We start from the raw sequence: 12,496 nt of genomic DNA on the forward strand, positions 1-12,496 counted from the left end.
CCTGTCCATGGGCGGGTTTGAATGGCGTTGCTATGGAGAGCGCCTTCTCCCTGTCCACGAGCGGAGAATCATTGCAATTCTCCGCTCGCATGCTGCGAATTTACCGTGATTCTCCATGGTCAGCCTATCTGTCAGATAGGCTGACAGCGGAGATCTGTCTGCCGCCTCCTGCTACCGGGCAGTGGATCTCCGCCGCGCGATACCGCAACGCCCGTGGACAGGCAGCCTTAGGAGCCAAAGTGATCAATGACACGTGATGGCAGGACAAATAAGAGTTACTCAAAGACAGAACATCTCTGTGGAATGTAATCCATGCCTTGTGGAAAAGAAATTCCGCTGTGGAATTTCCCACAGAATTTCCGCCCGTGCCCGCTGCCAAAGGGTTGCATTAGATAATCCAATCCTATGCAGACAAGTCGCGATTTGACCATGTGAAAACTTGAGGTAAACAAATCGCAGCATGTCCTATTTCTGTGCGTCCTATCACACCGAGTGAAAAGGGCAATCGAGGAATCCTTCAAAACATCCATATGGTATATGGAGAGATCTATATACGGAGACCCCCCAGTCAGTGGGACTTGACTTGGGGAACACCATGGGGACCTACGCACCAGGATACAAAATAGGCATATCTCTATATGGAAGATACGACCGGACTGGAGATTCGTGGAGGAGGAGAGACGCAAGAAATCGATGTACTAATGTATCAGGTGTCAAAATTGCTTACTTTTAAAGATGTTGCCAAAGTTGGTTAAGTAATGTGACCCCTAAATAGGTTTCTTCCCGACCCCCACCCCCTCCCACCTTGATTCCCTGATCCCCTTTCCCCTCTCCATATACGCCAACGGAAAAGGAGAAAAAGAAATCTGAAGGAAAGCGTCAGCTGTCTTGACAAAAGTTATAATATGCAACCCTATGATGTAATAATGTGTACAGCTCCGCATAAAGATGCATCCCTTAGAGCAGGGGTCCCCAACCACCGGACCGGGGCCGGGCCGTTAGGTGTCTAGCGCCGGTCCGTGGCACCACGGGGAACTTTTGCTCTAAACAAGGTCCACGGGCCGAATCCGGCCCGCTGCCTTGTGCTATGTGGCCCGCCGCTGACCACCGAAGCGATTACCAGCGGGGGCGCCGCAGCTCCCCGCTGGTAATTGAGCTGATCCCGGCGCACACACTGACGTCTGTGCAGCCAGGAACCTCCTCCCCGAGGTAAGTATATGGGTTGGGCGGCTGCTTACTACTGGGGGGGCTGCCTATTTCCAGGGGGGGGGGGGGGGGGGCGGCTGCCTATTACCGTGGGGGGCAGCTGCCTATTACCGGGGGGGGGGGGGGGGGGGGGGGGGGCGGCTGCCTATTACCGGGGGGGGGGGGGCGGCTGCCTATTACCAGGGGGGGGGGGGGGCGGCTGCCTATTACCAGGGGGGGGGGGGGGCGGCTGCCTATTACCGGGGGGGAGGGGCTGCCTATTACCGGGGGAGGGGCTGCCTATTACCGGGGGAGGGGCTGCTTATTACCGGGGGAGGGGCTGCTTATTACCGGGGGAGGGGCTGCTTACCGGGGGAGGGGCTGCTTACCGGGGGAGGGGCTGCTTACCGGGGGAGGGGCTGCTTACCGGGGGAGGGGCTGCTTATTACCGGGGGAGGGGCTGCTTATTACCGGGGGGAGGGGCTGCTTATTACCGGGGGAGGGGCTGCTTATTACCGGGGGAGGGGCTGCTTATTACCGGGGGAGGCGCTGCTTATTACCGGGGGAGGGGCTGCTTATTACCGGGGGAGGGGCTGCTAACTACTGAGAGGTGGGGGCTGCCTATTACTGGGGGAGGGGAGATACATTATATGCTGCCCTATGTGTGCGCTGGGGGGGGGGGGGGGGATAGATTATATACTGCCCTATGTATGTACTTCCAGGACATTCTAAATGTCATAATTAAATAAGAATGCACTAAACTCCCACTCCCTTCATAACCCCGCCCCATATAACCAAAGCCCCACCCATGTCCCACCCAACCCTGCCGGGCCTTGTAAAAATGGTCTTTCTTGAAGCCGGTCCCTGGTGCCAAAAAGGTTGGGGACCACTGCCTTAAGAGCATGTCCTGGGTGTAAGCGGAAACACCGCTCAGTGGAAAGAGGCTCGATAAAACCATGTCGAAATAAAACAGATCTCATACAACAAGGCAAACCCCCAACCTTACACTCACCCCTTTCCTTCTACGCCTCCGCTCCCTACACTATGGGGCTCAAAGGTCAGGGAATGGGGAGTCATGGTTCCTACTCACCGGGTCCTCGTTCCTGCACGGTGAGAAGCGACAAAAACGCTTTATAAGTACCTGGTTGAGATTGCAGATGCGTTTAGCACTTCGTGTTAACTACTGGGATTGAGAAACCCCTTTACCCCAGTGGAGTTATCCGGCCTATTACATAAACACACCCCACGCTGGTGCTAGGGAGTCCACATCTGCATGGAGATTGTGTTCAGGAGCCGCGCCTGCAGCTGTAGGCTATCCTGCGGACCCAGGTTAGCTGTGGAAACCGTGTAGCGCTCTGTGCTATGCCGCTCACATCACTCCTATTCACGGCTATAGACGTTACATGAAAAGCCTATCACTGCCTGCTCAGCCCGTTTTATGACTACCACTACCAGCCAGGCCAGAACTACATAGATGCAAGTCAGATTGGAATTTGTACTTTGCGACTTCTTCCCCCTTTGCAGGACCCACTACTTTTTTGGAAAGTGGGCAGGGCTTTATGGAGAGGTGTGGGCGCCCCAGAGCAACAACTTTTTGTATAATTTACACCAGAAATGTACACTTGGATGGGACCAGATGTATATTTCTGAGAAGGTGCACAGAGGTTCAGGAGATATTATACTAAGCCTGCTGCCAGACTTAGTAAATGCCAGACTTAGTAAATTTACCCCAGTATTCATTCAAAATAAACTGTCTGTCTGTGTAATGTAGGACTGGACCGATTCGTTAGAGACAGACAAGTAAGCAACAGTTCTTCACTCTGGTCAAGATTAAAAGTTGCTTTCCCATTTACAAAACTTAAAATGGGTTGTCTGGGTGCCATATGATTTTTTTTAAAACTCAATCCAATTCTGTTTAAGCAATAAAACCAGCAGCACTTATCCATTCTCAACCCCGGTGATCCAGCATGGCAGTCCCGTGGTTCTCTCAGTGGAATGGCTACCATCTTACAGGTATAGCCAGAGGGCTTACTCACACGAGCGTATATCGGCCGGATTTTCATGGCCAGCCGATATATGCTACCATGTGATGCACGGGCTTGGCGTATATGCCGTGGGGCGGGGGGAGACAGCTTAGCGCCTCTCCTCTGGCTGTTTGCAATAGGAGTGGGCGGGAAAGGGGTGGAGCTAACTTCCCATCTCCTTCCTGCCCCTTGTCCGCAGACAGCAATGGAAAAGCCTGAGACAGAGAGTCCAGCCCCCTCCCTTTACAAACAGCGGCAAGGGGCAAAGAGAAGAGAAGGGGGAGGGAGTTTAGCAGTCACCCTGCTAAACTCTCTCCCACCTCCCTTCTCCAAATGCTGTCATTGGTTCCCATAGGAGTCTATGGCAGCGGCCATAGTCCGGCCAGAAAGATGGCTTCCTGCCTGGGGTAAGAGCGCCTGTCCAGGTGCTTTTACGCCGTGGAAATATGCCTGTATGATCTGATCCACTGGAATCCAATGCATCAGCTGGTAGTGTATATCGGATATACGCTCGTTTGATTAAGCCCAGAGGCTGTAGGAGTTGGGTAGTAACCATTCCAAAACAAAGACTAAGAGGACTGCAAGGCTGCAGCGCTGGTTTACCAAGGGTGAGAATGGAGAAGTACTGCTGGTTTTATTGACTAAACAGAATTAGATTTTTTTTTTTTTTTAAACTCAAATCATATGGCACCCAGACAACCCCATTTTAAGTTAAGTTATTTACCAATTTACAAAACCCAATCTTGAGGACAGTGAATTTTCACTGGTTTTATGGTTTTAACAAATTTGAATAGAGTTTTGAAAGAGAAGAAAAAAGGGTAAAAAAAACAGTGGTGTGTGAAATTCTGAAGTGTTCACAAACTTTCAAGCAAGTTCTAAAAGTCGGTAAAGAGAGCCAACTCAAACAAATAATTCAAAAATATTAGACTTGTAAAATTGGATCATTTTCCTCAATAAATAAATAACCATGTCTAGGAGTCAGCTAATCCTAAAGGTTCACATACTTTTGCCAAAGTGAAACAGGAGTCAGGTGTTTTCAGTCAATGAGATGACAATCAGGTTTGAGCAGACAACCTGTTATATTTAAAAACTGGGATCAATCAAACTCTGAGCTTCACAACACCCTTTTGTGGAAGTGCATTATGACACGAATAGAGGACATTACTGAGGACCTCAGAAGAATTGTTAATGCTCATCAGGCTGGAAAAGGTTACACAATTAAAAAGAGTTTGGACTGCACCAATCCAGTCAGACAGATTATGTACAAATGTTCGAAATGCAAGACCATTATAACACTACCAGGAGTGGTCAACCAACTACGATAACAGGAAGGCAAATCATAGTCTGTGAGGTCACAGAGGAACCCAAAGTAACCACTAAACAACTAAAAGGCCTTTCTCACATTAGCTAGTGCTTATGACTCCACCATCAGGAGGACACTGAACAACAATGGTGCGCATGACAGGATTGCGAAGAGAAAGCTGCTGCTTCACAAAGAGAACACTGCTTCCCATTTGGATTTTGCTAAAGATTAACTGGACAGGGCAGGCAGCTATTAGAACAATATTTCGTGTACGGATGAGACCAAAATAGAGATTTTTAGCCTAAATGAGAAGCTTGATATTTAGAGTAAGAAAAACACTGCATTACAGCATAAATGCATCATATAATCTGAGGAACATAGTGATGGTGCTACCATGGTTTGGGTCTATTTTGCTGCATCTGGGCTAGGACGGCCTGCCATCAATGATGGAACAAGGACTTCTGTATTATCAGTCCATGACTTTAATCTCAAGAGAATGTGGGTCATACAGCAAGACATGGACCCAAAGCACACAAGCCACTCTAGAAAAGAATGGTTAAAGAAGAATACAGTTAGAGGGGTTTTCTGGGCAAAAACTATTGCTGACCTCTTCTCAGGATAGCTCATCAATAGTTAATTGCCAGGGACCCATCACATGGGATTCCCAGAGATCACCTTATCACCCCAGCCATCAGTGCAGCAGGCTGGATGTGCATCATAGGAGATGGAAGTTAAACTAGCTTGGCCTTTTTCCGGCCCATTGAAATCAATGGGAGCTGAAGAAGCTACTTCACTTCCATCTCAGACTCCGGGGATGGGCATGGAAGTAGAATAGCAGTTTAGGCTTCCATAGATTTCAAAGGGATTGAAGCCAGTTAGGCTACTTTCGGTCCCATGTCCTATGATGTACTCCAGCCCCGTCTATTATTTTATCATTTCCAGACCCAGGTACTAACATAGTATGAAGTGCTTTAGTGGCTTGTAGGGCTGTCTTGATCTAGTTGTATCAGCATCCCGGTGACCAAGTGCTCGGTCACATGACTGCTGTGGCCAATAGAAGCAGCAGCACTGCAGCCGCCTCTAGTCAGTAGCCAGAACTCAAACTACAAAAAACAGATAAATGCTATGGTTCTAAGAGATTCAAATAAAGGTGCAATAAGAGATTTGGGGCACATTTACCAAGAGCGACATTCATACGCAGGTGTTAGTAATGTGTCCACCAGTGTGAGATGACAAGTACACCCCTCTTAAAAAATATCTGTTGCATTTCTGTCCATCCCATACACCGAATTGTCAAGTTTACACTTGTTCATAGACAATTACTGCCATAAATTATAGTAAGCCTGTGTGGCCTAAGCTTATTCCACAAAGTCCTATCCATGTTTTAGGAGAGCAGCAAGAACTGCAAAAAAGGCCCCAAAAGTCAAACATTTTTGCCCAAGTATGACTTGAGCAAAAATCTGCAACTTTTTTATGCCAGAACACACGGGGCAGATTACATTTCCCCCATGGTGTCTATTGTAATGGCCAGTTGTTTCATCCATGTGGGATTTGATTATGCAAGTCACAAGACATAACCTTGCATAACACATCTTCAGAGATCTTGGCATGGAGTTCTACGGAATAGTTACATGTACACAGTACACAATGAAGTAATGTTCTCAGAAGGCTTTCCGTTGCAACAAAAGGTGTTTTTTTTAATTAAATCCCATCATCTTGTTCATAGATGTGGTGTTTTCTAAACGGTCTAATGCGGGTTGCCAAAAACAGGAAACCCAAATATAAAATACACAAAAAAGTGCAAATGAGAAAAAGCAACACTTCCCCTCCCCGAGGCTATACCTAAGCAACAGATCACTGGCTTGTAACCACTTGTGAGAGGCAGACTGGCTTGTCTACATACAGCACATGCATTGGGGAGAATACAAAGCAAGCCTATAGACTCAGAACAGGCTTATTCACTGCCACACGGTTGTAATCATCCTGAAAACTGCAGTGCCCGCCGCTACGCCAGCCGTCCCCTCTTGCCCGCCGCTACGCCAGCCGTCCCCTCTTGCCCGCCGCTACGCCAGCCGTCCCCTCTTGCCCGCCGCTACGCCAGCCGTCCCCTCTTGCCCGCCGCTACGCCAGCCGTCCCCTCTTGCCCGCCGCTACGCCAGCCGTCCCCTCTTGCCCGCCGCTACGCCAATCATCTCCTTCTGTTGCCATTTACTGAAAAAGTGACCCCTTTTCTAATCACGTTCACACTAAAGCTACCTACACGGAGCATGCATGGGATTTCAATGGGGAGAGAGGAATTAGACGCTGCCAGACACATGAAGCCCAACATGCTACACCCCCCCCCCCCAAATCAATATTTGCCTGCAAAAGGAGAGATGAAGGCAGCGCTCGCGTGCACATTACATAGGCCATTCCAGCTGAAAAGCGGTGGATTTAGCTAACCTACAGCTAATGTATATGGACACCTCAGCTGTCAGTGTACGACCGGCACAAAAAAAGTTCAGTCCACAATGTTGGCCTGAATGTGAGCCTACTGTCCCAAATACTCACATGCTGATGACAGTACAAAGGCTATACAAGGTCAGCTGATTACGTTTTGACTTTAAAAATGCTCTCATACGGGTGGTTGATTAGGTTTCCTAATAAATACCAAAGTTGTAGGGTGCTACTACACAGACGTGGCAGAGCCGCAGTTACCACCGCACCAAGTTCTGCGCACCTACAGGTGCAGGGCAGCAGTCTGCATGTAGTCACTGTGGCTCAGCCACAGATGTGTAATAGCACCCTTGGCATGAGGTTTCTAGATCTTCCCCAGAGAAGTGAATGGGGATTATATAAACAGAGCAGCACTAGAAACTACATTGTTAGGAAATAGTGTAGAACAGTCCGCTTGGCTTTCCTGAAAAACCTCAGACAGCATTGATACAGTGAACAGCCAGGACAGGGTCGGGGGGCCAGTTCTCAAGATGGGAGCAGGTCCAGCAGATATTTCAGAAATATCAGACATGTGAATACTCCTTTAAAAGGGAACCAGTCACATCCTACAAGCACCATGAACTAAGTTATGTTACTCACAGGACAGGGAACATTTACTGTGGTAACAGTGAGCAGGGCATAAAAAGCACATCGCCAAACTAAAGTCTTGGGGTGCATTAAAAGTTGTAAAGGGGGTGAGGGACGAGAACATTATTCTTCCACTATATAAGGCACTTGTCAGGCCTCACATGGAATACTGCGCACAGACAGATGTTACAGTGCTGGAGGGGGTTCAAAGAAGGGCAACTAAATTAACAAATAGAATGAGAGGACTGGAATACCCAGAGAGGCCTATACAAACCTTTAATAGTTTAAAAAAAAATTATTATTATTCACCCTGGAAAAAAAAAGAAAAAAAAAAAAAGGATGTGACAGATTCGCTTTAAGGAGAAAGGATCCTGTCTATACGATCCAAGACCCATTAACCCAATGCACTAACTACAAATAGCATGTATCTCACAGAGCTCTGTATAGGCCATTAGGAATTACCAGAAGCAGTCATCACCCGTTCTGCTCAGTGAAGAAGTAGTACAATATTACTGAATGTGTTGTTGTCTCTTTAAAAGCACATCAGTTATGACAGAGGAACAAAGGGCTCTTGAAAGCGGTGTCCTTATCTCCTGCTGTAGGAAACACTATCTTAAGCAAACATCAAAACAGCCGGTTTCTGAATCACACAAAAGAGTCAGAACAGATCTCAAAAGGGACCTGTGAGCATAGAGGCGGTTTATTGTTTGAATGAGCGAATGAGATGATCACGTTCGCCCTCACGCACTCCGTTTATACAGGCAGATACAGCGTGGGCTCATTCAAACGAGATATCGTTCAAGACTTTAACAATCGCTTTATGAAAGTGAATGAGAAGGACTGAACAAGAGATGTTTAGAGCGAACGAGAAGTGAACAAGCCACTGATTATTTTTATGCCCGCATGAAGAATGACATTTGTCATTTGGTTGTGGGTTCGCGTTTAGACTGAATGATTAGCATTCACTTTCGCTTGTTTAAACAATTTTTTTTTTTTAGCAATAATCGTTCTACCTAAAGGCACCCTTAAAATGGTCTTGGAAGGATAAGACACGCAGTCCCGCTGGGTCCATCAAGAAGTCTGTCTAGTACCACCCTGTCACTTCAAAAACTTTTCGAACCCATTTGAATTAAAATCACATCTAGTACATCGGTCACTGCCTACATTGGCCACTAGGGCAAATTTATCCAAAAAGACAAAATAAGAAAAAACAAATTGCTGCACCAGTCAGAAAGCACTAGAATAGTATGTTAGAATGATAGTCACCCAAAACAAATCTAATGGTAAAGAGTCCCATCAGGTAAACTTAGCGGTTCTAGACCCTTGGCACTTTGGTCAATCCTCTTCATTAGGAGGGTCCCCTGACGATAAACTGATCCCTAGTGTCCTGTGGCTGGGAACCCCAGCGACCAGATATAATCTGTGCAGGAATCTAGGAGTTAATTGTCAAATCTCCTGCAGTGCCACCACAGAGGTAATTAAGAGAATCTGACACATCGTAAAGTTAGAAGGACTAGCTGAATAAAGGCCCATTTACACCAGCCGATGATCGCTTTAAAAAAAAAAAAAGAAAGGGTAATCAATCGTGTTAGCAATAATCGGTGCGTGTAAATGTGCACCCAATGTGCACTTTTCAGGCACTGCTAGCTGATCATTAAATTTAGTCCGACCTAAAAATCATTGGTTAGTCTTAAGTTATCAGCAGTTTTCCAGTGCTGATAGCATTGTTACCCCGGAGAACAAAGGATCTGAGTGCAGATAAGAGCCCTCTTAACTGCTTCCAGCTAAGGTTTCATTTGCACACCTAATTGCTATTAAGTAGCTGAGTAGCTGCTTAATAGTTTATGCAAAATGATTGCTCAAAGCTGTCACTTAAACCGTCGTTTGAGCGATCGGCCCATGTAAACCAGCCGTAACTTTATTTTTATTTATTTTTATTTTTTTTTAATACTCACCCCTATTCACCCCTGCTGCCTCTTCTTAAATCTGACACTCAGTGGCAATCTGACAAATCAGTCAAGTGGGTGGTCCCCAGTGCAGTCAATGGGCAATGTCAGACTTGATTGACAGTCTGTTATCACCCAGTAACAGTGAGCAGTGGGGACTACCCAGTTGATAGATGCACAGTGCCGGATCTAAGAAACAGTCATATGGGCAAATGGTAGAGTATGGAAAAAAATGGCAACAGTCAACAGCTCTTCGGCTGTAGAGCTCTGCAGCCAACGCCACAGGATTTCACAGGTCCTCTAAGCATTACATAGCACACACACTGAAATCAATGAGCGATGAGGTCAGGTACTTCAGAGTGAGAGACCCTCATTTTGGCTGTTCACTCTAAATGGGAACCCCCCTATAAAAACTTTTTTTTGCTGGCAAATACTATGGATTACCTATCCTCAGAATAAGTCATCAATAGTTGATCTGTTGTGGCCCATCGCTAGGGACCCCAGCTGGATCAGCTGATGGGGTGTCTGCTGACAGCACTACAACACACAGGGTTCAGAGTGAAAGCAGTAAGTGCCGATCCCTGTGCAGTGGCCAGAGCTGGCAATTGCAGGTGTAGCTCTCAAAATCTAACACATGCGCGTGAAATTACCACTGCCAGCCACTACATAGGGCAACCCGCTTCCGCTCCATACTCCCTGTGTTGTGGCGCTGACAGCAGGTGTCCAATCAGCTTATCCCAAGCAGCGGACCCCAGCTGAACAATGATTAACGACCTCCTGAGCATAGTTCATCAATAAAGATTACCTGTAAAACCTCTTTACTACAGAATTCTCCAAAGAGGTTTTAAGCCAGACAGCCCCTTTAGATAAAAATGTGCTATGAAACGTCTTACCGTATGTGCCCGGGATAACTGTAATGGGTACGACATAGCATGTGGAGCGTATCGGGCCTCCGTAGCCCTCCTGCTTTGAGTAGCTGGCTGGGTAGAACCAGACATGCTGAGCCAGCAGTCTTAAAACTCGGTTTTCTTAATGAAGGGATGAGAAGCCAGAGAGGATCATGGGATGACTTTGGTTGTATCACTGCATATCTAAAAGAAAAACAAAAAATACAATAATTATTTTTTACAATAAATTAAAGCTGTAGCTACAGCCCCTGACTGCATCCAACAAACAGGTGTTCCCTTTATTAGTAGATTCCTTGTGTCTACAAAGAAGATGAAAACCACAGAACTTCATTGGCTATTAGTCGGTTGCTTTTTGCAACCTGTGGCCAGAGCCTGATGAGAGTTGTAGTTTCATGACCACTTAGGAATCCCAGATTCTAACCCGGTTTTGTATATTTCTTGGATTTCTACACCTGTAAAAAGAGAAAACACAACACAGACAGACAAGTAATATAAAGAGCCGAACATCACCCACATTCTGACACACTATAAAGATACATACTGCAAACATCCAGACATAACAATCCCATGTTTACTGAGGCCGTGACACACGTGCGTCTCTTCTAGGTGTGAAGTCATGCAAACGGTTGAGCCTTTCCCCCACATTCAGGTGGAGCCTGCATAGACTTCCTCATGTGTCAGCGCTCCTCTGCAGACTCTGATGCCTCTGGCCAAACTGCAGCATTGTACACTTGTCACAGCTTCCTTTACATGTGTCCTGAACACTGGTGTCACAGTCAGTAGCTGGGGTGTGAAACCAAGTTGGGGGAGGGGGAACTTCTTTCCTTGAACCGCAGATCAGAAGATGTTGATAAACTGTTGTTTTATCTACTGCTAACAGATACAGCAACTTGAACAAGCAATAGCTTACTTTTTTAATCACTGTGTTTTTCCTCTTGTCTGTAAAGCTGGCCATATATATTAGATTTAAAGGGGTTGTCGGGGTGGAACATTGTTTTTCCTACAGGCTGGCACATATGTAAAATAACCTGAGCTATATTCACCTGCTTCGGCTGTACTTCCAGGTAATGTGACCATATGCTGTGTAGGTGTCAGCAGTGACAAACGTGGTCACTGATTGGCTGCAGCAGTCACAAGCCTACAACACTTGGGGGTATGCGGAGGCCGGAAGGGACCAGAAATTTGGAGGCACGAAACGCGCAATTACAGCTCTGTTGATTATTTTACATCTGTGCCAGCCTATAGGGGAAAAATAAAATTACCACTAGACAATCCCTTTAACGTCAGCCAAATCCATGGAATCTGCCAATCATCTAATGTATACTGGTGCTCCCTCACCAAACAGAAGAGGTTCAGGAAGAGCTGGAACAGGCAAGTTGGATTTCAACACCCCTGATCCTTTTGTTCTTGTCAGAGGTGTCTATCTGCAGCTTAGTTGCCTTTTCCCCCATTCAGGACACAAGCAGGTATTGCTGAGTTTTTACATGTATAGGGGGGGGTGTAGGGTGATATTGCGGTCTGCTAAACAAGCGTACAGGCAACCGCTATCTGATATGTATGAGAAGCTGAACTTGTATCCACACTCTGGTTCAGGCAGGTTCACAAGGGGGTCTATCAGCTCTCCTGACAGGTCTGTTTTAGTAAATACTTGTATTCCCCATAAAATAATACATCTGGATCATCTTTCTTAGAACACTTTGTTGCACCGTTCCCTTGGGTTTTCCTCCTGGAGATTTAGGAGTAAGTTGACAACTGGGCGTAACTATTCACCTTATCAAAAAGGACATGCCTACACAGTCTGGCACTGACGGGACGATGTCAGATTGTGTAAGGACACCTCCAATTGGGGACATCCAATTTATTAATACATTTCTAAGAATAATAACAGAGGAACGGGACAACAGGGTTCTAGGAAAAGATAGAGGATTGTTATGTTATATAGGAATCAAGTATTTACTAAAAACAGACAAGTCAGGAGAGCTGAACAGAAGCTCTTTAAAAGAGGATCAGACCGAAATGGTTGCAAAACAAAACTTATCAGCTGACAAAGCTTTCTGCAAGTTTCTA

At 46.4% G+C, this 12,496-nt stretch overlaps 1 protein-coding gene across 15 annotated transcripts in view; it reads right to left on the minus strand.

Moving 5' to 3' along the window:
- The window catches only part of NCOR2 (nuclear receptor corepressor 2), a 364,680-nt gene that overhangs the window by 255,376 nt on the left and 96,808 nt on the right, over positions 1-12,496 (minus strand). For 14 of the 15 annotated variants that reach the window (XM_066603378.1, XM_066603367.1, XM_066603368.1 and 11 more), the window contains exon 3: positions 10,415-10,612. In XM_066603378.1, the coding sequence (XP_066459475.1) occupies positions 10,415-10,519 (105 nt within the window). In that variant the 5' untranslated portion in view covers positions 10,520-10,612. Of the gene's footprint in view, positions 1-10,414; positions 10,613-10,970; positions 11,089-12,496 lie in introns of those variants that run through there. The other variant, XM_066603366.1, reaches the window with a different exon arrangement.

This window comes from Eleutherodactylus coqui, chromosome 5, assembly GCF_035609145.1.
Source record: "Eleutherodactylus coqui strain aEleCoq1 chromosome 5, aEleCoq1.hap1, whole genome shotgun sequence".
NCBI lineage: Eukaryota > Metazoa > Chordata > Amphibia > Anura > Eleutherodactylidae > Eleutherodactylus > Eleutherodactylus coqui.